Raw genomic sequence first — 23,131 nt, 5'->3', positions numbered from 1 at the left:
TGACTGCTGAGAGTATCAGTAATGGCATCAGAGGGGGTAAGATAATTATACGCCAATTCATGCATGATATCTGAATACAAAATTACAGTGGTTGTGATGCTGCCCCTGGTACAGTCAGAGGAAACTTTCTGGTATAAAATTTAAACTGACATTTATAAAAGTTGTTTCCCCTTGTTAATACTGTTATTGGCTTCAGAGTATTTGTGGAATTAAGTTTATTTCCTTCAGACCAGACAGGGTCCCTACATAACTTTCAGTGGATTCGCTCTTTTTAATTGAACTAGTAAATATCTTCCCAGACATGCTTTCATTAATGTGTAAATAGAAAGTTCACACTAGATTCTTGAGTTTTGGGGAGTCCAAACTCTGCAGCTCTTGAAACACCTCTCAAATTGAAATGAAATGAAGAGTCCTTTGACTCAGTATCAAAACCGTTGTCCAGGTTGACAGATCTATTTGTGTTTAATTTTTAAATTGAGAAGCATGAGATTTCACAGCCTCATAACAGAAAACATCAGAAAAACAAAGAGCCACTAATTCTGCCTTAAGCAGGAGCAATTTTTTTACAACTAGGGATATAATTGGATACTCTAAGTGCCAGCTGGTTTTGCTCAGTGGTGCACTGAACAGAGTCTTTGATAGTTTGCAACAGATTATGATTCATAGAGTCATATGACCTCCTCCTAGCTTCTGTTTTGCTGGTATTTCCACTGCTCTTTACTTTTGCTGATAAATTACACTAATAGAAATTGTTACTGCACTCTGTATACACTGCTTCCTTTCATTCAAGAGAGAAAGCCATATAGCACAGTGCTCCTTTTTACAGCAGAAATGGTCTGGATATTAGAATGCAAAATATAACCCCATGATCACCTCCCTGAAAAGTAAAGTACAGAGTAACACCCCTCCCTCCCCCAACTCCACTACTTAATGTTAGTCATAGTATCTCCTCCTGTGCAAAAATCCACTAGCGGAGTGTTTCTCCTGCAACATGGATCATAAGGGTAAGGGCAGGGTTTGCCATCCTCCAGGAAATGGCCATGGGACCCACCCCAAATCTGGTGGAGTCACAGGAAGCCAGAGTCATCCATCTGGAGGTTCTAAGTCTATGCACTGGCTTTGGGATCCATTATTCCCCTAATCTCAGCTCTCTATCAGCATGACTCCATGAGAGCCATTCTGTCAAGGTCCAACTTCCTTCAGCACCCTCAGCAGGGCAAGGGAGTCCCAGGCTATATTCTTATTTCTGACTAATGCTTGTGGGGCAGAGAAGAGAGGATGCCCATCTCCTAGCCTGGACAGTTCCAACTCTACACCTCCTCCCCCCCCTCCTCCCCATCCAGAACTCTGAAGAGGGCTTTATGAGCTCAGAAATGGGGCTGAAATTCTCAGGGAAACGATCTGGCCCATTGCTTTTACACCTACTGTGATGTGAAATTACTGTATGGCTTTAACAAGGCCACGAGATAATAGTGGAAGTGAAAAATCTTAAAATGGAAGAAAAGTCATTTGCAGATTTTTTTACAGTTAAAAATAAACATGATTTTGCATGCTGAAAGGCGACTTGCTCTGTTCTACTGGCATCATGTGAGCAGTGTGTTTCTGCACATGAAGACTAGAATATTTGGACTGAGATTTTAATAGTTTAATTGTGCTGCCTGTTATTTTCATATCCATGTGTTCATGCCTGGGTGGGGTAATTAAGTATTTCATTACTTCTTGAATCCCAGTAAAAGCAGGTAGAGAATAACAAGGATTCATGTCACCAAGAAAAGATGGACAAATTCAGTGGATCCTACTTAAGACCCCAAAGTGTCTTCAGTTTTCAGGTATCCAACTTGTGACAGCTAGGGCTTGAGTTTTTGAAAAAGTGGAGTGCTGACAATCCAATTAAAGTTAATGGGACCTGTGTGTACTCAGCACCTCTGAAAATCAAATCCAGAGTCAGTGTCCAAGTCTAACACTCCAAATCAGAGTCTGCTTTTGGCCTACGTGACTTTCCCAAGACCATAAAGCGAATTGGGAGTTCCTGGCTCTCAGCTCTGTACTCAGTCTATGAAATCATTTTACTTGTTTGTCTAATTAAGCAATGCATATCCTGCATATATATCTACATACATATATAAATATATATATAATGTAACAGAAGCAGGAGCATTGCAGAAGCTCCACTAGCTACTCGAACTGCCCTCTTAGCTTCTGCATAGAGAATTTCACTTTTGCTTTCTCTCCCATTCTGCCAGGTGTTTATCTGAGTTTTAATTTTTCTTTGGGGTGTGTGTGGAGGGGGGGAGGCCTGAGGAAAGGAGTGAGCAAAAGGACTACTATAGTTCCCCCAAAGTAGCAAAAAATATCCTGCAGTTGGTTATTCCCTCCAGTCTGGCCTATACTGGCGTATATTTCCATTACTAAAGAGAAAAGAAGATGGGAATATTTTTAAATTGCAAAATTTCTGTACTCTTATTAAATACCATAAGAGTTACCACTGGTACAAGATATCATTTAACACCACTCCCTGCTCCAAACTTTAAAAGCATATGGCAACTTTGCTCCTTGTTCAAATGTTTTGCTGGTACTTTGTATTATTTCACAAATAAAAAGTAAAAAAAGACAATCCTTTGCACCAGAGAAATGTTATGTCAGAGGTTGGTTATTCATTCGCAGGAAGGTCGTTTATGATTGGTTTTTCTTGTCATGTAATTGGAATAACCTTCTATGCATCACTTTGGTTCTGTTGGAGCTACTGGAAAAGAGCTCTTGATTTTTGGACAGAATTCTGTTTTGACTGACTCTTCTGTGAGAAAGTTCAGCACATGGTGTACCCAGTTCTTTTGACAGATTAACAGTATCAGCTGAAGGGCTATCTATGTATAGATGTCCTGGCTAACCACAATGGTGGTAATAGGTAGAACATGTGTTTGGTTTCTTGCCTTTCCAAATAATCATTCAACTAACACTGCATCCTCTCTCCTGAGCAGTTATATGATAACAGCTACTATTCACAAAAGTTAGGATACTTATAAAATCATCTCATAATTTGGCATCTCATAATCTGGGAATTGCTCTTCTTAAGTAACTAGAAGGGATGCTGCAGCTTAGAGTTGGGGATGTGTTGGTTTTTGGCTACTGAATTATAAGTGATGAGCAGTGTTACCTGTGGAAAGGGAATGCTATTTTTTAATATTCACATTTATCCATGCCAAATCCTCTCTCTTTCTTTCATGACTGTTATAAGAACAAAAGTAAAGGGTGTCCAGTGAACAATTCAAGAAAATATTCCTGCTAGAAATAACCTTGATCTTAATGACAAAGGCAAGGCAAACAATGTAGTCAACAGAACACAGAACGTTTCTCGTCAATACCTTCCCCCTACCCCCACCAACCAGAAAGTGGACATCTGTATTCTGTTGATGGGTACCTTAGATATCTAAACGGACCCATATGCTTTTTTGTCAAAGTACTGAGGGAGCAATAAAATATCATAGAGTTTGTATAATAAACAAGGAAAATGGCACAAGAATTTTAAAGTAATGAGCTTTATTATGAATCCATTTAAAACAAAAGAAACTGCTTAATCATTGTACGCATACCTCTACTTAGGACAGCAGTTCTTTCATAGTCTTTCAACTTTGAGGATGGCAGCTGATTATATTTTAGATAGTGTTTTATAGTTATTGTCAAAGCACTTGTCAGTTCCTGCTCTGTCTCCTACACTAGTTAGAATTCTGTATCACCTTTTCAAATTTGATACAGTTTGGTATTTGCATGGCAGGTTGGTGACCTTAGACTAGTATTTAGTGGGCACTAGTACTAGTATTTAGTAGTCTTTATTTAGATCTCCAATATAATTACAGTTGGTATGCCAGTTGAATGATTCATCAGAATACAATACTTTACAGAGTTGGTCTCTTCAGGTTGGGCTGGAAGGAAAATAGTTTGTGTGTGGGGAAGAACAGGGGGGTTGGCGGTGGGAAAGCACTACTACTGTACATAAATAAAGGACTGCAATTTCCACAGCCTTCACACTGGCACCTTTCAAATGTGCTGTGTTCCTGGATAGTCACTATTTTGTTAGGAATGTCAGTAAGTGAATCTAGTCATCTAATGTTTGCTTTAGTAAATCATTTCTAACTTTTTTTGGATCAGAAGTGAAAATGCTTGTAGAATAAGAAAGGAGAAATCAACCACATGATTTAATAGGTGGATAGAAGATTAGAAATAGGAAGTATTAACCATAACCATGTTTTTCATAAATTCCATCTATCCCCATAAGTGCCTTTCCCATGGATGTGTCAAACTTCTTGCACTGTAAAGAGCTATGTTTCTTTCTGTCAAACTATAAGACATATGACTTGCTTAATCATTCCATGCCAAAGATATTTCATTCATTCTTTCAGTGAGCAGCAGCAACTTGTCATCCTTGTCTCCTTGCATGTTAATATGGTCTCAAGGCTCTTCAATCTTAGTACTTTTTGTATTCACAGTACATTCACACTAGCAGTCACCACATTAAAGTTAAGGATGTGAGACAGGAAACATAAAAAGCAAGGAACATCACAATTTAAGATAAAGCATGAATTCTCCTTATATACCCCATATTTAAAACATTGCTAAGTCTTATTTTTTTTCATTTTGGTGTTGTAGCAGATTACTACTAAACTGTTGTTCTTCAGTTTTAATGCTGATCTCTCTAATTGTTGAGAAGTAAATGGCTTCCTAGTCTTACACTTCTGGCAAAATCTGTGTGTGGAACAGCATGTTATTTTTAAACTGTTTAAAAAAGGGAAAGCTTTTTTAGTTTTAAATGTTTTATGTTACAATAGAAAGATGACTAATAGTCTCATTCATTTTAATTCTTGAATTCTATATTTGATACTGTACTTTGCATTGAAACTCAAGTAAAGGATGTCTGTAAACAAAATGGTTAGGTAACACTCAAATCTGCCTATACTACTGCATAAATTTCTTTGTTTATATCACTTTGTTATAACCTATTTCCTTAGTGTAACTTGGTTTGTGATCTTATTTCAATGTGTTTTTATTTTGAAATTATCTCATCACTTAGGCCTGAATCCTCCAGTGAGCTGCATGTACGTGGACTCCCACATCCAGACACAACCTCATTGACTACAATGGTGTGAATGTGGATACCGAGATCTGTCTGCACAAAGCTCATTGCAAGATCAGGGGCTTTTTATGGTCTGCAGACTAAAGATAAATCAATCATAAAGTTTAAGTTGAATATAGGACACTGGCATCTGGGTGACATAGGTTTGATTTCCAGTCTCTGGCTTTTCTGACTAAAAGAGCTGGGAGCACAACGGAGGTGGTGAATTTAGCCCCAGAGGGGATAAACATTAGGGCAGTTTGGAAATATTACTGGTGGAATTTGCAAGTCTCAAAATCGATTGGAGCTTTTCACAGTTTTTATTTTACGGAAAGAATGGTGAAATTTTACAGTTTTTGGAATAACTTTAGTTTCAAATTTTTATTCACACTTTTATTCATACATCCAAATATGACAAAAACCAATTGATGTGACATTTCATAAAAAGGCTAAACTTTGGAGGGGCAAAATTGCATGAAAATGCAAAAGCTATTGTGATTGCCCTACACCTACAGTTCAGACATTCCCACTAAAAAGTAAATAATGCATCCAACACATGAACATATGTTAAAACTGTATTTAAAGCAACTTCTCCCTTCGGGTCTCCCAAAACACTTTGTCTGTTATTTAGGTCAGGTCTACACTACACACTTACTTCGGTATAACTATATTGCTCGGGGTGTGAAAAATCCACACCCCTGAGCGACAGTTCTATTGACCTTAACGTCCTGTGTAGACAGCACTACGTTGGCAGAAGAGCTTCTCCTGCCGACATAGCTACCGCCTCTTGCAGAGCTGGAGTTATTAAGCCAATGGAAGAGCTTTCTCACATCAGCTTAGAGTATCTTCACCAGAAACACTACAGTGGCGCAACTGTGCAAGTTTGTAGTGCAGACCTGCCCTTTGATTGTAAATTGTTGGGGGCAGAGAACATGTAGATACTTGGATTTTGAAGAGTGTTGAGCACACTGTTCATGCTTAACCAATAACGACCACTTGAATTAACCTCTCAAGGGAATTTTCAAAGTTAAACCATCACAAAAACAATGTTCTTAGCTTACTGAGCCATAATATACTTGTGCATTTGGGAAACAGAGGAACCAGATTGCCAGGCTGCAGTAAAAATTGCCAGGCAACAAGAAATATACACAAATGTACAGAATTGCAATTTGTATGCAACTGATATATATACAGAAAAGGATATGTTCTTTTAGATATTCAGTTTCCATGGACTATATATATTTATTTCTAGTTAGGAGGAACCCGTCTTCCACACTGAAAGAATTTGCAGTATGCGCATGGTGTTGAAAGGCATGAGATTAGAGGATGGCTTTGCAAGAGTCTGTGGAAACTGAACAACTGAAAGAACATATCCTTTTCTGTCAGAAGCTGTTTTAGCAGGACAAGGGGAAACAGGAGGCATCTCTTCATGCATTAACTTATCTTTGTAGACTCAGAGGTTAAAGACTGAAAATCTTACCTTAGAGCAGAACCCATTCAAGAAAAACATCTGTGATGGTCTTGATCCTTCTCCCCAGTATGATTTCAGGATAAAAAGATGACATATTATGGTTTTTTTGGTTTCTTTTGGGATGAATGCAAATTCTAATGATATGCAATAAACACTTATGCTTTAAAATGAAGTTTCCCATCTTCATTATTAATAAATTTGCTAATTGACTACATACTTTAAAACCAGCCCCAGAATTACTCACGTGAAAGCTTCTTCTACCTGTGTAGCTTGTACTGTGTAGAAACATGTACCTTATACCAGTAGCTAGATGAGATCATGCCACTCACTTCTCCTCTGCCGAAAATTCAAGATTTTTTGTAAAGTAAACTTGATGGCTAAAATAGCCACTGAGAACTGCAGCAGTTGTTACCTGTGTTGTAACCAAAATCAGGTATTTTGTGAGTTAGAAAAATCTTGTTTAACAGGTGAGGTGAGATACACAAATTAAAATACAAGCTTTCATTCCTACTGAGTATATCTACTAATCCTAATTACTCTAAGTTGGCTCTTCTGGTTTTAATAAAATACAATACCATAAGACTGCGTGAAAGGGCAAGGAGCACTTATTCTACTCATTTTAATACCTATGTTGATTATATGTTCCTGGGATATTTTGATTACTAAGTCACACAGCTAGAATAGGGGGTAACAATAACCAGGATTTTAATTTCAAATACTAGATGCAAATGAAAGATTTTATGGGTACAGGGCTTAATTCCACTTTATTCTATTCTAACACTTAAACATTTCTAGTCACCAGTAAGGAAAGAAAGGGAAGATTAGAAAACAGGGGCCAAACATGGTTTATATGGCTGCAATGCTGTGTCCTCAAATTTAGTAAATTGGGCCTGGTCAGCATTTGGACAGGAGTCCTTCAAGCTACACCTGATGTATGAAACTATTAGTGAGTTGAGAGAGCCTGCTTCTTTCCTTCTTGGTGGTAGGAGCAACAAGGACAAATGCAAAGTACTCCACTTAGGAAGGAACAATCAGTTGGGAAATGACTGCCTAGGAAGGAGTACTATGGAAAGGAATCTGTGGGTCATAGTGGACCACAAGCTAAATATGAGTCAACAGTGTATATAACTGTTGCAAAAAACCCAAACATCATTCTGGGATGTGTTAGGAGTGTTGTAAACAAGATATGAGAAGTAATTCTTCTGCTCTACTCTGTGCTGATTAGGCCTCAACTGGAGTAACTTGTGTTCAGTTCTGGGTGTGACATTTCAGGAAAGATGTAGACAAAATGGTGAAAGTTCAGAGAAGAGTGGTGGGGCTCTGGCCAGCTCGGGGCTCATCAGTCGCAGGGTGGTGCTGTTTCCGGGCTATGGCCGCAGGGGGAAAAGGAGGTGGGCAGAGCCAGGGCAGCCTCCATCTACTGCTCATGGAGGGAAAGATTGAAAAGATAGTTTGTTTAGTCCGGAAAAGAGAAGACTGAGAGGGGACATAACAGTTTTAAAGTACATAAATGGTTGTTACAAGGAGGAGGAAGAAAAATGATTATTCTTAACCTCTGAGGATAGGACAAGAAGCAATGGGCCAAAACTGCAGCAAGGGCAGTTTAGGTTGGACATTAGGAAAAATTTCCTGTCAGGGTGGTTAAGCACTGGAAAAAATTGCCTTGGGAGGTTGTGAAATCTCCATCATTAGGGATTTTTAAGAGCAGGACAAACACCTGCCAGGGATGGTCTAGATAATACTTAGTCCTGCCACGAGTGCAGGGCACTGGACTAGACGAGCTGTGAGGTCCCTTCCAGCCCTATGATTCTAGGAGGTGCTAAGAGGGATATAAAACCAGCCTTGCTGCTTGTGAAAAGTCCCCTAGCGCGCCTGAGTGACGTGGGCGCTTTAGTCCGAGGCTGCGGCCTACATTCCAAATTGAGCAGCTGGGTTCCCTTGCAGCATCCATTAAACACGCTCTCCTTCGCCGCACAGCCTCACTTATTGTCACGCCCCGGTTACTCCCTAGAGGCAGCTGCAATTCAAGAGCGGGCTGAACAGATTTCGGTGCGGTTAGTCTGGGATCCCTGATAGGGCGGCGGGGGGGAGGGGCGAGGTCTGTAATGTAACAGTAGGTCGCTGAGAAAGGAGGCGCAGCGGCAGCGGGCAACACCCTCAGGCCTGCGGCCCTCGCAGACAATCCCGTGGGTCTGATCGAGTCTCGCCGCGTGCGGCGCTTTTCTTACCGCCGGGAGCCGGGGGACTCACAAACCCGCCACCGCCGCAGCCTGAGGGTGGGGGAGGGGACGCCCCCGCCCCCAGCAGCCTCGCGCTCCTCGTCGGCTACAGCGAAAACCCCAGCCCGCCCCTTTCGCGCCGACGCTTAGCTTTTCCAACGGCGCGTGCGCGCATGCCCGGCCCCCCCCCCTTGAACATAAACCCTCGCGATGCTTCCAGTGTGGGGGCTGTGAGGGAGGAGCTGAGAGTCAATCTCCGGGATAGGGGCGGAACCTGGTGCCACCACGCCCAATCACCGCCCCTTCCCCACCCAGGGGTCCGCCCCCCTTTCCACCACCCTGCTCGCTAATACACCGTGTTAGGCGCCCGCTTTCGCTAGGTTTTGTCGGGGCCAAATTTCCCATCGAGGTAGACGGCAGGGGAAACCGGGTCCGAGTCGCCTTAGGCTCTATCCTCGGTCGGTCGCTTGCATACGCCGGAGAATGGTCTGGGTTCTTCCCCGCGCGCGATACTAAGCGCCCGCCCGCCCGCCCGCCTTCTGCATTGGAGCGAAGGAGATTCACAGATACTCAGCCCGCCCGCTCGCCGGAGCCCTGGCTGACTGAGACCAACTCCGGCCGGTAACTTCCATCCAGCCCGCGTCCCGAGACTTCACCTCACGTTCGCCGGCGCCGGAGGGGCTGAGACGCTGCCAGGGGACCCCCGGCGATGGGGAGCCGGGTCGCCTGTGGGGAGCATGTGGCGGTTGCCTCCGTCTCCCCCATGTGCTGCTGCCGTTGAGCTGGGAGCCCGGAGGAGGAGCCAGCCGCCTGGTGAGCAGCGAGGGGGAGCGGGAACCCCCTGCAACTCCCTTCCACCGATCCCGCTTCCCTGAGCCCCCCCCCCCCCCCCGCGACTGGCAGCTCCCCGGCGCCTCCGCATGGCCCTCCCCGAGCGACCCTGGCCCCTCGTCCCTGACACTCTCCTGGCCCCTCGTCAGTGACCCTCAGGCCCCCACGCACGGACGTCTCTGGCCTTTAATCACGGGCGACTGGCCCATAATCACTGGCACCTCACTTCTCCCGACTGACCTCGGGTCCCCTGATCACTAACCCCCCCCCCCCCGGCGATTGATCCTTTTCTGAATCTCCCCCCCCCCCATCCCCGACTCATCTACCCCTGATCACTGACCCCCTAATTCCTGGGTACTTCCAGTCCACTTCTCTTTAAACCTCCCCCAGGAAGCCCTTTGCCCCCAATTCACCCCACTTCTTCAAACCTTGTCCTTCAAATCCACCCCAGACTGGCCCAGCCACTCCCACATGCCTTTCCTTTAGTCTGACTCCACTCACCACTTCCTCTAATCCTGACTTCCTTCCCTTTCTCCCCCCTCCCACCCCATACCAAATATTCCTTAAATCCATGTTGCCCCCAAATTTGACCTTATCTCTTCCAAAACCTGGACCCTGTCTCTTACAGCCCCAACCCCAAGAACATATGCACCAAGCCACTCAGCTGGTCCTCCTTCCAAAAAATCAATAACTACCACCCAGAATCTCCTTGAAAATCAACCCTGCCCTTCCCCTCCCCCTGTTGAGTTTGATGTAGTGATGAGATTCCTCTGTCTTCTGGATTATCTTCCTGGGTGACTGAAGAAAGTTTTGCTGCTGTTGCTTCGTCGTTTTACTTTTTTTGCATCAAGATTTTTCTGAATGTCATGTGAGATGAAAGGAAGTTTTGGATGTTTGTTTTCTACCTTTGGGAGCGGCCTAAGCAAAGGGGAAATGCACCAGAGGAACTGAGCTTCATCTAATTGAGGAAATCTATTATTTGCCAGATACTAATTTCATTGGACTGCTAAAAAGAACAACACAAGCCTGTCCCAAAGTTTACATCCAAATTCAGGGAGGAATTAAGTGGGTTGAAAAAGAAGCTTACAACAAAATCTAAAGTTTTGAAGTTTCCATTGCTTTTCCTTTTGACCTGGAAGGGATCACTTCATTTTCCCCCCCCCACCCCCCCCCCAAGTAATAAGCTATTTTTGTGGAATTCATAACTGGAGAATTAAAGTAGTAGAATGACCTCTCCTGTGGATCCCAAGACTAAACAGGCGTTGCGAAAAAAACCATCAGAAAGGACTCAAGAGGTAATGCATTTTGATTTTGCTTTTCACTTATTTCTTTGCTTGAGTTTTCTTCTGTTACCAGACAGATCAGCAGTTCAGTGGTATATTTTTTTCATTTGTGAAAATTGCAATGCTGACACTCATGGAGTGACACTTTTTGTTTTATAAGCAGGAAATATTCCTCCCACTGAGATTCCCTTTTTGCAAAATAGGGCCTTTCAAACTCAGCAGCATGTAATGCATTTAGGAGACACAAGGCACTTGTGAAATCATGATTTTCAAAATGGATAGCAGAATAATTCAGAGGGATAGATAGAGCTTAGGGCAGATGTGCATCATTAAAAATATTTGTTTCAGTCTTGCAACACTGTCATGAAAAATTACCAGTCTAGACATAATCTACTCACCAACAGCATAATGTAGATTTAAAAAAAAGACACTTCCCCAGGGAGTGGGAAAGTAGAAATTTGCAAGACTTTTTTACATTAAAACACATTTTTAAACATGCCACAGGCATCAATTTTCCAAAGTAGTTATAACAGTGAGTTCCCCAAAATATGGTTGATTAGAAACTAATCATTTTATTGGATCAACAGACTGTAGAAGAGCAGCATTATGGAATGTTAATTTCCACCATGGAATGTATTTTTGACAGTCTTTGCTTATTAGTGAGCGGTTTGGTTTGTTTGCTTACATTTGCTTTTTTGCCTTACTGCAATTTCCATGTGATCAAGAGTTGAAGAGCAGCATGAAAAGATTCACTCCAGTTCTATGTTTGAATCCTTTTGAAATGGGGAAGCATCTGTTCTCCCTTGATACTTCATGGAAAGTGAATCTCCTGCCCGATCTCTGTGAGCTAATTATCAAAAGGCTACATGAAGAGTACTGCTACAGAAATCACTTGAGAAATGTGTTGAGGTGGGACAGTGATTAAAAAAAACAGGATTAATGCATTTTAAGCGACTTGTGTATCTATGATTCCAATTTTTATATTTACCTTCCATTGGGAGATTATTCTCCTCTTACTGCCTTCTCCCCTCTCTCCCCCCCCCCTCGCTTTCTGGTGCCAGAATTAATGATGAGGTACTATCTGTAAGGGATATGATGATGATATGCACGTTTTTTTGGTTAGTTTGGTAGATTGGTGATATATTTTTTTTTTTCTTGCTCTAACCCTTTGTTGTTCTTCTGCCTTCTTCCAGTTGTGATTTGTAGCATAAGATGATCCCTGCGGATCTGTACTGGGACCAGTGCTGTTCAACATATTCATAAATGATCTGGAAAATGGGTGAACAGTGAGGTGGCAAAGTTTGCAGATGATACAAAATTACTCAAGATAGTTAAGTCCAAAGCAGACTGTGAAGAGTTGCAAAGGGATGTCACAAAACTGGGTGACTGAGCAACAAAATGGCATATAGAAAAGGAGTACTTGTGGCACCTTAGAGACTAACAAATTTATTAGAGCATAAGCTTTCGTGAGCTACAGCTCACTTCATCATAAATGCATCCGATGAAGTGAGCTGTAGCTCACGAAAGCTTATGCTCTAATAAATTTGTTAGTCTCTAAGGTGCCACAAGTACTCCTTTTCTTTTTGCGAATACAGACTAACACGGCTGCTACTCTGAAACCTGTCAAAATGGCATATGAAATTCATTGTTGATAAATGCAAAATAAAACATGTTGGAAAACGTAATCCCAACTATATCTACAAAATGATGGGGATAACTCCCCATGTGGTCACTCAAGAAAGAGATCTTGGAGACTTTGTAGATAGTTCTCTGAAATTGTGCTCAACTTGCAGCGGCAATCAAAAAAGCTAACAATGTTAGGAACCATTATGAAGTGATAGATAATAAGACAGTAAATATGCCACTATATAAATACATGATAGACTCACACCTTGAATACTGTGTGCAGTTTTGGTCACCCCATCTCAAAAAAGACACATTATAATTGAAAAAGGTATAGAGACGGCCAACAAAAATGATTAAGGATATGGAACAGTTTTCATATGAGGAGAAATTAAAAAGACTGAGACTGTTCAGATTGGAAAAGAGACAACTAAGGGAGGATATGATGGAGGGTCTGTAAGATTATGAATGGTGTGAAGAAAATGAGTAAGGAAGTGTTACTTACCCTTTCATTTAACACAAGAACCAGGGGTCATACAATGAAATTAATAGGCAGCAAGTTTAAAACAAACAAAAGGAAGTACACACTATGAACCCATCGTTTCAAGGGGATGTTGTGAAGGCCAAAACTATAACTGGGTTCAAAAAAGAATTAGATAAAATCACAGAATATAAATCCATACATGGTTATTGGCCAGGATGATCTGGGATGTAACCCCTTTCTCTGGGTGTCTCTGAGCCTCTGAGTGTCAGATGCTGGGACTAGTCAACGGGATGGATCACTTAATGATCACCATATTCTTTTCATTCCCTTTGAAACATCTGGCATTGCCCACTGTCGGAAGACCGTGTACTGGGCTATATTGACCATAGGTCTGACCCAGTATGGCCATTCTTATGTTTTAGACCTACTTCTAGTATCCAGGGGCAGGCATCTACGTTGAATGGTCCTGTTTACAATCAATGAATTGGTATGCCATGCTGTATTGCTTCATGGGTTTGTTTTTGGGAGCACTTAATGCTTCAGACTTTTCCTGAAAGGTGTAAATACTATTTTTCTTGCAGTAGTAGAGTACAATATTTGAAATACTCTTTTATATTCAGCCCAAGATTTTTTTTTTTTTGGCACCACTGATTATTACAGAACTATCTGGGGCAGTTTATAAAAGCATCTTGAATAACAGGTTTCTAAAAACATAAATTTAAACTAACCCAATAAATATTTCATTAATCTTGTCAAATTAAACATTTTATTCTGTAAGTATGCCAAGGCCCTGATCCTGCTTTTGGGCTGGCCTCTGTGAATCCCCATTGACTGCAGTAGAGCTATTTGCAGGTGAAGAGTTTGGTGGTGTGATTCAGATTCCAGAATTGGGGCCTAATTTCTTAGCCTATGTTACTAATAGTTTAAATGTGATTTAAAAAGTAAAAGAAACAAATACCCAACTAGTTAATTTGTCACTGACCTTGACTTTGTAAAGATTTATTCCAGGATCGACAACGTTTGGCACGCGGCCCGCCAGGGTAAGCCCCCTGGTGGGCCGGGCTAGTTTTTTTACCTGCCGCGTCCGCAAATTCAGCCAATCGTGGCTCCCATTGGCCGCAGTTTGCCACTTCAGGCCAAAGGGGGCTGCGGGAAGTGGCGGCCAGCACATCTCTTGGGCCGTGCCAGGGGGCTTACCCAGGCGGGCCGCAGGCCAAACATTGCCAATCCCTGATTTATACGCTTGTTTCATAATGGGACTACTCATTCTTAAAGTGTGCTTAAATCTTTGTAAGACTGGGGATCTGTGTTCTTTATATTTTTCATGTCTCTCAGTATGGATGATGAAAATCAATGAAATCTATTTCACTTTCTTACTGGGACAGTGCTGGCATTTTGAACAGTACAAATATTTTTTAAATAACAGATTTCATAGAATTTTTAAAAATTGTTGAAGCGCTTCTGTTAGGCTTGGTTTTATAAGAACGCATTTTTACAAAAAAATGTTGCTGTCAAATTTAAACTTGATAGTGTCATTAATCAATTTTTTTTCAAAAAAATCAAAATTACAGTGTAACTTTCTCTCTTAGGCCCTGATTTTGCAATTAAATGCATAGTCTGCCTGCGCACATTGCAAGATCGAAGCCTCATTTGTTAGCACCTAATCTCCTGTGTCAAAAGTGGTATTACTGATACAGAAAAGTCTCTTTGGAAAACTCATATCTAACAAACAACTAATCTGCATGTTAATATTCATACATGAGTGGCTCTGCTATCCAAATTAAGATAGTTATTAGCAATTTTGCCAGAAAGTTACTATTCTTAGATTTTGTAAATAGAAATAGAAAACTTTTTTTTTTTTTTAAGTAAAATGTATATAACTTACCCCACTTCAAGAAGCTATTGTTGTTCTGATGATGTCGCATAGTAGAGACATATTGTGTTCAACTCATGATCAAGGTTTTCATTCCTGGTCGTGCAGATTCTTGTGATTGTAAATCTCTGTGCTGGAGCAAGATTTCGTTCTTGTCGTAACATTCCAATTCTTGTTAATTGTCTAATATACGTAACTTGTGTACTAACATGTAGACACTTGATTCCTGTTTGAGTAGGTACTTTATGTATTAATATTTTTAATTTCCTTGTGAAAAACATTATAACCTGCTTTTGAGATATCAAATTAATAATTATTTTGATAATCTGCTGGAGATACTTTTGTATTGGTGGTTCTGTTATACTAAGGTATTCCTTTCTTGTATTGCCAACCTAAAGATAGTATGGACCACTTGTTCCGTATTCATGGCAATTTGCATATATGAAGCAAAGCAGGCTGCTGCTTTATCTGTTGTGTGGAAAATCTTTTAAAATGTCTATTCCTAGATTTACTTTACTAAACATGAGATATTACTTGGAACCTTGTTTTATCCTGTGTTTTGACTAAGATGGGAAGGTCTTGTGATCAAGAGTGATCAGTCGATAGGTTGTCGTGGAATGATTAAGCACAGAAGCTTATTTGCATTGTGACACACAGTTTATTGTCATGGGGACAGATCCTCCACTAGAGTGATTTGTTGTTGAAACCATCCTGTTTCCCCCCGATACCTGACAGTTTGTTGACAAAGCCTTGTCTGTAATAGACAAACTTTTACTTTACAGTATTTTAAATGTGTATAAAAACATTAATATTTTGAAATCTGAGTATATAAAAGAACTTGAGGGAAGGATTTGCTGTTCTTCTAATACACCAGGCATGGTGATCCTACTGATAGCTTGGTATTAAATAGGGGAATGTTTATACATACAGAACCCTTAACTTTTACAAACAGAGGTGATGGTATTTGATGGGTTTCATGTAGTGCCTTAGCTCTTCAATGTAATATATCACTGTGTATATTTTACATGCGTTACTAATGTATATATTGAACAGTGTGGTTTGAGGATATTTTAAATGAAGGAATTGTCATTTACTCAAACAAATTGAGGGTGTGTGGGTGTTTACATCAGTGTATACAGCATCATTAAAGGTCTCTTACTTGTTTGAGTCCCTGAATTTCTTGTCTGATCCATACAAGAGCTGTGATAGTGTTCTGTAGATGGAGAGTTGCTTAACGGCTAAAGATAATGTCTGAGCTGGCAGAGTAAGATATTAATTTATATACGAGGTAACTTGTGCTAATAGTTTTCTTGCTCTCACTGTCTTCTCTTTTCAATGGACCCTGTTCCCTTTTTTTGCACAGATTTTTGAATGACTTTGTTCTTGTTATGGATTCCCTCTATAATGACAGATTGGACTTAATTTGCCTTTGGAGATTTAGACTAGTTTGTAATTTAAAAGTACATAATATGACTCCTTTTGTACTATGTTCTGTTTCAGTATTGTGTGTAAAAAGAAAAGGAGTACCCGTGGCACCTTAGAGACTAACAAATTTATTTGAGCATAAACTTTCGTGAGCTACAGCTCACTTCATCGAGCTGTAGCTCACAAAAGCTTATGCTCTAATAAATTTGTTAGTCTCTAAGGTGCCCCAGGTACTCCTTTTCTTTTTGCGAATACAGACTAACACGGCTGCTACTCTGAAACCTGAGTATTGTGTGTGTGTGTTAATACTCCTATTATTTGGAAACAAACCCTGTTTTTCTTCTTCTCCCCCTCCCCTTTTTTTAAGACAATAGAAGGAAAAAAATCACACTGTAATCTGCTCAAGAATTGTATTAATAAAGATATCCGAGGGAAGTGTCAGGATATATTGGCTTTTCAATACATAAGAAATATTTTTGCATTAATCTGAATCATATAATTGTACAGCATATCCAGATATTTTAGTGTACCCAGACACTACAGTGATGGGCACTATAAAATGGCTGTAATAAATAAATAAATATAAATTACTCCTGGCAGCATAACAGAGACTCTGTTGTACTGCAGCACAGCTGAGACAAATAGAAGAGAACATCTGCTTCTTGTTTCTAGAAATAACTGGTATTTTAAAGTAGTTTTTTCATGCCTCTATTAATTTTTGGTAAGTTTAGGAGGTGAAATATGGGAGTAGTATTTGTTAAAATCCATTTTTTTAGTACTTTATTTGAAAGCTATATGGCTCACATAGTGCTTAACAGGGTCTATGTTAAAAGGCTATTTAATAACTTAATTTATCTGAATCTCTGCAAATAATACTGGACATTCACAAATGTCTTTAAAACTAGAAAGAAACCTTTTGTGCTAACTTAAATTGCAGCTTCTGGTTTTGTATTTAATAAAAATTCTAATGTTAGTATCTGGGCCTCATGAGGGAAATATGATTCCTGAAATCTTTTTTTTACTCTGTCTTGCTTTGCCCTCCTCTTGTTAGAGAGTGTGATGTGCCAATTCTAATCTGTCGTCTTAAAACTTTTTTTATGGAAATGAGAATTCTGGTCCCAAACTGAAAGAAGGGTAATAATAATAGAGTGCAAAAATATCTCGCTTCCGGATGCAACATATTGTAGCTGTGCTGTTTTGGTAGTCTTAATCATAGAAGCTGTCATTTAAAGTATATGTTGGGAACCTACTACAAAGGTAAACTCGCCATATCAGGAGTTAGCTAGTCCCCCCACAACAAGTAGTAATATGACCAGTTCTGAATCCTGATCCTGCAAATACTAGGGTACATGCTTATCAGTGGGTCTACTCACAGTACCTGAAGTTAAGCACATGCTTAAGGGTTTGTCTACATGGGGAAATTGACTAGCACAGGTATAGTAAGAATAGCTATTCCAGGATAACTCCCCATGTGGTCACTATAACTGGAATCATCACACTGCTTTGAAAGTTTATTCCCTTATAACTACCCTACTCAATTTCCTGGTGTAGACAAGCTGAATCTCTTCACATAGCTGCCCCCTTCATCGAGCCTATTTCTTGAGGCTGAGAGCTAAGTCCAAGATTTGGCCCACTAGAAGTTATTGCACAAAATTCTGACAAACATTTTTTTTTAATGCTTCTTTAACATCTTTCAGCTGGTAATCAATATTAACCCAAATTTAGCACTGAAATTGATAATAAGCAAGATGCATCCTTCTTTTCATTACAATCTTTCTTAAAACCTTAAAAATGCCAAACAAAATACATATACTTCATATTTAATTGCTTTTAACTTGAAAGCATGTGAGCCTGCAACCGAAAGGTTTCATAACTAATACAAATTAACAGCAGTGACTGCAGCTTTCCAGGGATTAAATCTGTTCAGACAGATATCCACTTAGTAATTTGCAAGGCTGCATACTTGGACCTTTGAAAACAAATTTTGTAATCAATGCATAGCTTATCAGTAAGTCAAGGAAGCGATTGCTAACAGGGAGTGATATGTTGATAGTTTGCTACTAATAAATACCTGGCAGCATAGTTTTATACCATGAACACATTATCAGAGCAGAGAATGGCAATAATTGATCTTTGGAGTCACACGGACGTAAGCACTAGTGCTCATACCTAGTCTTGCAATAATAAATACTTTTTATTTTTCTCTGAGTGATGTTAGTAAAGCATTAGGAGTATAGCCCTGAGAAAAGCCTAGAGGGAAGAGCTTTTAGGGCTGAGTGCTGTCTGAAAGGGGCTTACATCCATGAGAAAAGACGCTCTTGTTGTTTGATTCCTGCTGTGTTCAGGGAAACAGAACTGTGATGGGGCTTGCCCCTATCCCAATCAGGAGAAGGCTAATGAGCATCTTTGGTTCTAAATAGGTGCACCTGCAGAGCCTGCTCTGCATGGAAGAAGCAAGCTTAAAAGGGAGAACTTGTCACTGGAAGGGGTGGCAACCAGTAGAAATACTGCTGTGCCTCAGAGTTAGCTGACTCTTGCAACAGAGTTGCTGAAAGGAAGACCGCTTGTAAACCTTCACCGCCCACAAGGACTCACCAGACCAGATTCAAGCTGATCTCCGCAGGGAAGAATTGAAGATAAACTCTGACCCATTGTTTAGCTGTATTAACCATATGTAACCACCATAAATAAGCCAGACCCCTATCAATTCTCTTAAATGAAAACTCACAGACTGAACATTCCCTTAATTGGAAAATCCCCATGCCTGTTAATCCAGAAAGACTAGAGCAAGGTTGCCAAAGGGAAAAAGGACTTTGGAAGAGAAGCTGAAAGCACCTAAGCGGAACCAGGTGAAGTCTCTGCCGGTCACAAGGGCTTTGTACATTCCTCTTAAATAAACAGGATTGCATCAAAGGAACATCTGAGTTCATCACCAATTTCTCCTCATTGGAATAACTTATAAGATCCTGAATCTTTGGTGAAATGCATGAGTCAAAAGGGGTAACAGTATTATCTCCCTTCTATGTCATGGGAGAAATAAAAGCAGAACATTCAAATGCTTTGCTGAAGGTGACATGGTGAACTAGTAGCTGAATTTTGGAAAACAAATACTTGGGAGTTTCTGTGCTTTGTCCACTATGCAGCTGCTCTGTATTCTGAATGTTAAGTATAAAAACTAACATTGAATATTAACTCTGAAAAGGAACAAATTCCTTAGCACCTGTGATTCCTGGAATTATCATATCAGATTACCATTGGTACAATGTACAACCATAGCTATCAGGTTTAGGAGCAATCTAGTAAATGAGTTTCAGTTCTCTCTTCATACTCTCTTGGCACATCTTGAAGTTAGTGACTGACACAGCTTTTAAGACTTGCCATTGCTAGATCTAGGGAGAATTAGGTGTATAGGGAAATGTTGTTGCTACCGAATGGGACAGCTCTGGGAATTTAATGATACACAGTCAGCATCTGGCTTTAACCAATAAAATCAAAGAGATTCTTCCTTAGCTTCATTTTCTCTTGCTCCCAACTAAATAAGGGAATTTAATGCCCATAAGTAGTGCTGCATTGGCAACCCTAGAGGCTGAAGCATAGTCTAGTCAATAGGACATTAGACTGGGGCTCAGTAAATCGGATTCTGTTCCTGCCTCTGCCACTAACCTGATCTATTACAACTTCACCTGTCTGTGCCTCGGTTTTTCCTCCTATCCTAATCCTAGTTCATTTGTAAGCTCTTTGGGTAAGCAATTCTCTCTTGCCATGTGTTTGTACAGTTGCCTAACAAAAAGGGGCCCAGATCTCAGCTTAAGCCTCTAGATGCTTTAATTAAGTGGTTCATCATGGACAGTGCAATTGCCTCACCAATATTCCTCAAGGAAGCTGAGCTTCCATGGGCCATTCATTCCTTGACTTCTCTGAGATGGCCAGCAAGGGTGCTTATTATGGTGGATTATGTGACTGTTGTTCATTAGAATTTCTAGGATAAAATATTGAGACCACTTTGTGACTATTGGTTAGTAGTGGCTCTTGTTTAGTGTCCACCTGAATAGAATTCAAAACTGGCTCCATATTGCATTACCAGTTGCCTGATCCATCCAATCCCTGATTTCCACTCCTCCCCCACCTTCAACTGATCTCTGGGTTTGAAAATCATCTCTATACTTTATATGCATTAAACTGTTCTTCCTTTTGCATTCGTACTTTGGAAAGACTGATGAAATAACACTTTCTGAAAGACACATTACGATAGCATGCAAAGCTGAACATGACTATTCAAGTATTGTATATACTCAATTGCCTTTTACTCAGTTTAAAGTATGAAAATGTCCTACTCCATGTTCCAGTCCAAAACCTCTAAAGAATAATTGTTAAATGAGACCTTTTCCTATTTAACTGTAACAAAATATCTGAAATCATTAATATCACCAATAATTACACTTTAAGTCACATATTATTTATAAGTGAAACTATTTTAAAATCAACTGAAGTATAATTGAACTTAGAACATATTATGTTTTCTAAAAAGTTTGTCTTCAAATATAAGATTTGTAATGGCTTGATGATGGAACTTTAACTAGAATAGTGATCGCTATATTTTGCTACATTGGCTGTTCACGGAGTACTATTTTTGAATGGATAGATTGGAAGACTTCCTAGCATTCACCGTTGGATTTATTTAGCTTAGAGACACACGTCTGTATTATTTTTGTGAGTCTTGGACAAGTACAATATTCATAAATGAAAGTAAAAAGTAAAGGAGGACTTGTGGCACCTTAGAGACTAACAAATTTTATATGAGCACAAGCTTTCGTGAGCTACAGCTCACTTCACTGAATGCATCCGATGAAGTGAGCTGTAGCTCACGAAAGCTTATGCTCAAATAAATTTGTTAGTCTCTAAGGTGCCAAAAGTCCCCCTTTTCTTTTTGTGGATACAGACTAAAATGGCTGCTACTCTGAAACCTGTCATAAATTAAAGTGTGTATTTTGGCTGTTCTGCTGCTGTTGCCTTCATGGAAATATCTACAGGATTTTTTGCTTGTGGTTCACAGAAATAGGGAGTACTCCAGTTCTCTTTTTTGCAATTTAGGCCCCTGTACCATAAGCTGTTCAGAACATGGGATCTCTGGGTCCATTCAGTCCCACTGACTTCAGTTGAGCTTTATGAAGGTATACAATTCCACCTTCAGAGAGCAGCTTGCAGGGTTGGGGCTTTAGTTGTTATAGTAAACTTAGTGGTTTAACGACAGAGTTCAGAGTAGCAGCCGTGTTAGTCTGTATTTGCAAAAAAAGAAAAGGAGTACTTGTGGCACCTTAGAGACTAACAAATTTATTAGAGCATAAGCTTTTGTGAGCTACAGCTCACTTCATCGGATGCTGTCATGGACAAGCACATGATTTTATTTAATTTTCAGTTGGTCTACCAAAGTTATTGTCTACATTAGCACCTTGAACAAGTATGAGTAAGCAGTATTGAGAATTTTGAAGCTGCTGCATGTTTGGGGTTGTTTTTAAAATACATGTAGCACCAGTCTCCATGTGAACTTCTTATTTAGAAGTTGTTTTTAAACAAAATTCAGAGATTGGAGGAGGGACAAGGCAACTTGAATAGAAATAGTGTGCCTTTTAAAAACAATGTTTGTTTGTTTTTTAATTAAAAAAAAAATCTCCTACAGTGGTGTGAACCCAAACTATAAAATGTGTGTGAAAACCAGAGGGAAAAACTTCCCACTTCACTTACACTTTCAAGCTGGGTGAAATGCCAAAAGTAAACCAATACCATAAACTCTTAAAAAGTATATGACACTTTCAGCAGTATTTATCTATACCTAAGTTGATGCTGGTAGGTAACACAGGAACAATCCTTAGAGAGTTCTCTATGTGATGGTCACTGTTCTGGGAGTTTTCCCATCCCCATGGCAACAGAGGCCTGAACAAGACTTGTTCATTGGCTAGAGACTTAGCTTTTCTTTCCAGGAAAATTGAATGCCTTCAAAAATAACTTTTCATGATTGTTGTGATGTATTAACATGCAGTCCTTACTGAATCACAAAAACGTCTCAAACTTCTCTTCAGTTACATTTCCATGGTGCCTCCTCACATGGATTTCTGCTTTTTTTGCCTGCTAGGATTCAGAGGCAATTCTACAACTGTCAATCAAGGACCCACAGAAGGCACAAGTATTTGTAAATTAAACAAGTGTGAACACAGGAGCAGAATTGAGGGGTTTTTAACTTTTCTTTTGATGTTGCAGCATAGAATTTTTTTATCTTTTGGCCCACAAACCAGCAGAAAAATAGACATACTACTTTCACCACTGTGATAAATGCTCTTTGATTTTGTGCATAGGATCTGAAAGTGCTATTTTCTCTTCTAGAAGAATAGAGACTTGTCAGACTCTGTAGATGACCAATAGGAAAAGTTGAATTCCCCTTACATTTCCATCCCACACCAAAGGGTCTGCCAGAATGAGCTGGTGAGCATGCCTCTCAACATCCTACACCCACTGCTCCTCTCACATCACTATTACGCTGATTCCTTCATGCATTGGAAAGACTGCAGCTATACAGGATTGTGTTTGTGTGAGAAGGCCTCAAATTACTGTGCATTACTAACTCTAGCAACAACAGTATGTGTATAGGCATTATTTGTAGCATTTTCAGGGTTTGTACTTAGTGAGTCACTAAGCTACAGAAGACAAGGTAAAAAGCATTGTATGCTTCCATGCTTGCTTGTCTGCTGAATATAATTTCCAAGTCTGATTCATTAAAATTAGATGGTGAGTAACGATATGGTTTCATCACAGGAAATAAG

The 23,131-nt window shown here is 40.0% G+C and overlaps 2 protein-coding genes across 15 annotated transcripts in view; both read left to right on the top strand.

Moving 5' to 3' along the window:
- FNIP1 (folliculin interacting protein 1) overlaps positions 1 to 5,278 on the top strand; it is a 114,236-nt gene extending 108,958 nt beyond the window's left edge. Inside the window, exon 14 of the mRNA XM_038413815.2 lies at positions 5,066 to 5,278. Coding sequence (XP_038269743.1) covers positions 5,066 to 5,127 — 62 coding nt within the window. The 3' untranslated portion in view covers positions 5,128 to 5,278. The remainder of the gene's footprint in view (positions 1 to 5,065) is intronic.
- Positions 5,279 to 9,122: 3,844 nt separating this feature from the next.
- RAPGEF6 (Rap guanine nucleotide exchange factor 6) overlaps positions 9,123 to 23,131 on the top strand; it is a 247,086-nt gene continuing 233,077 nt past the window's right edge. For 2 of the 14 annotated variants that reach the window (XM_043491150.1, XM_043491151.1), the window contains exon 1: positions 9,129 to 10,923. In XM_043491150.1, coding sequence (XP_043347085.1) covers positions 10,855 to 10,923 — 69 coding nt within the window. In that variant the 5' untranslated portion in view covers positions 9,129 to 10,854. Of the gene's footprint in view, positions 10,924 to 23,131 lie in introns of all 14 variants that reach the window. The other 12 variants (XM_038413802.2, XM_038413803.2, XM_038413801.2 and 9 more) reach the window with 11 other exon arrangements.

The sequence above is a fragment of the Dermochelys coriacea genome, chromosome 8 (genome assembly GCF_009764565.3).
Source record: "Dermochelys coriacea isolate rDerCor1 chromosome 8, rDerCor1.pri.v4, whole genome shotgun sequence".
NCBI lineage: Eukaryota > Metazoa > Chordata > Testudines > Dermochelyidae > Dermochelys > Dermochelys coriacea.
The sequence above is the reverse complement of the archived record's forward strand: the minus strand, read 5'-3'. Positions and strand labels throughout refer to the sequence as shown.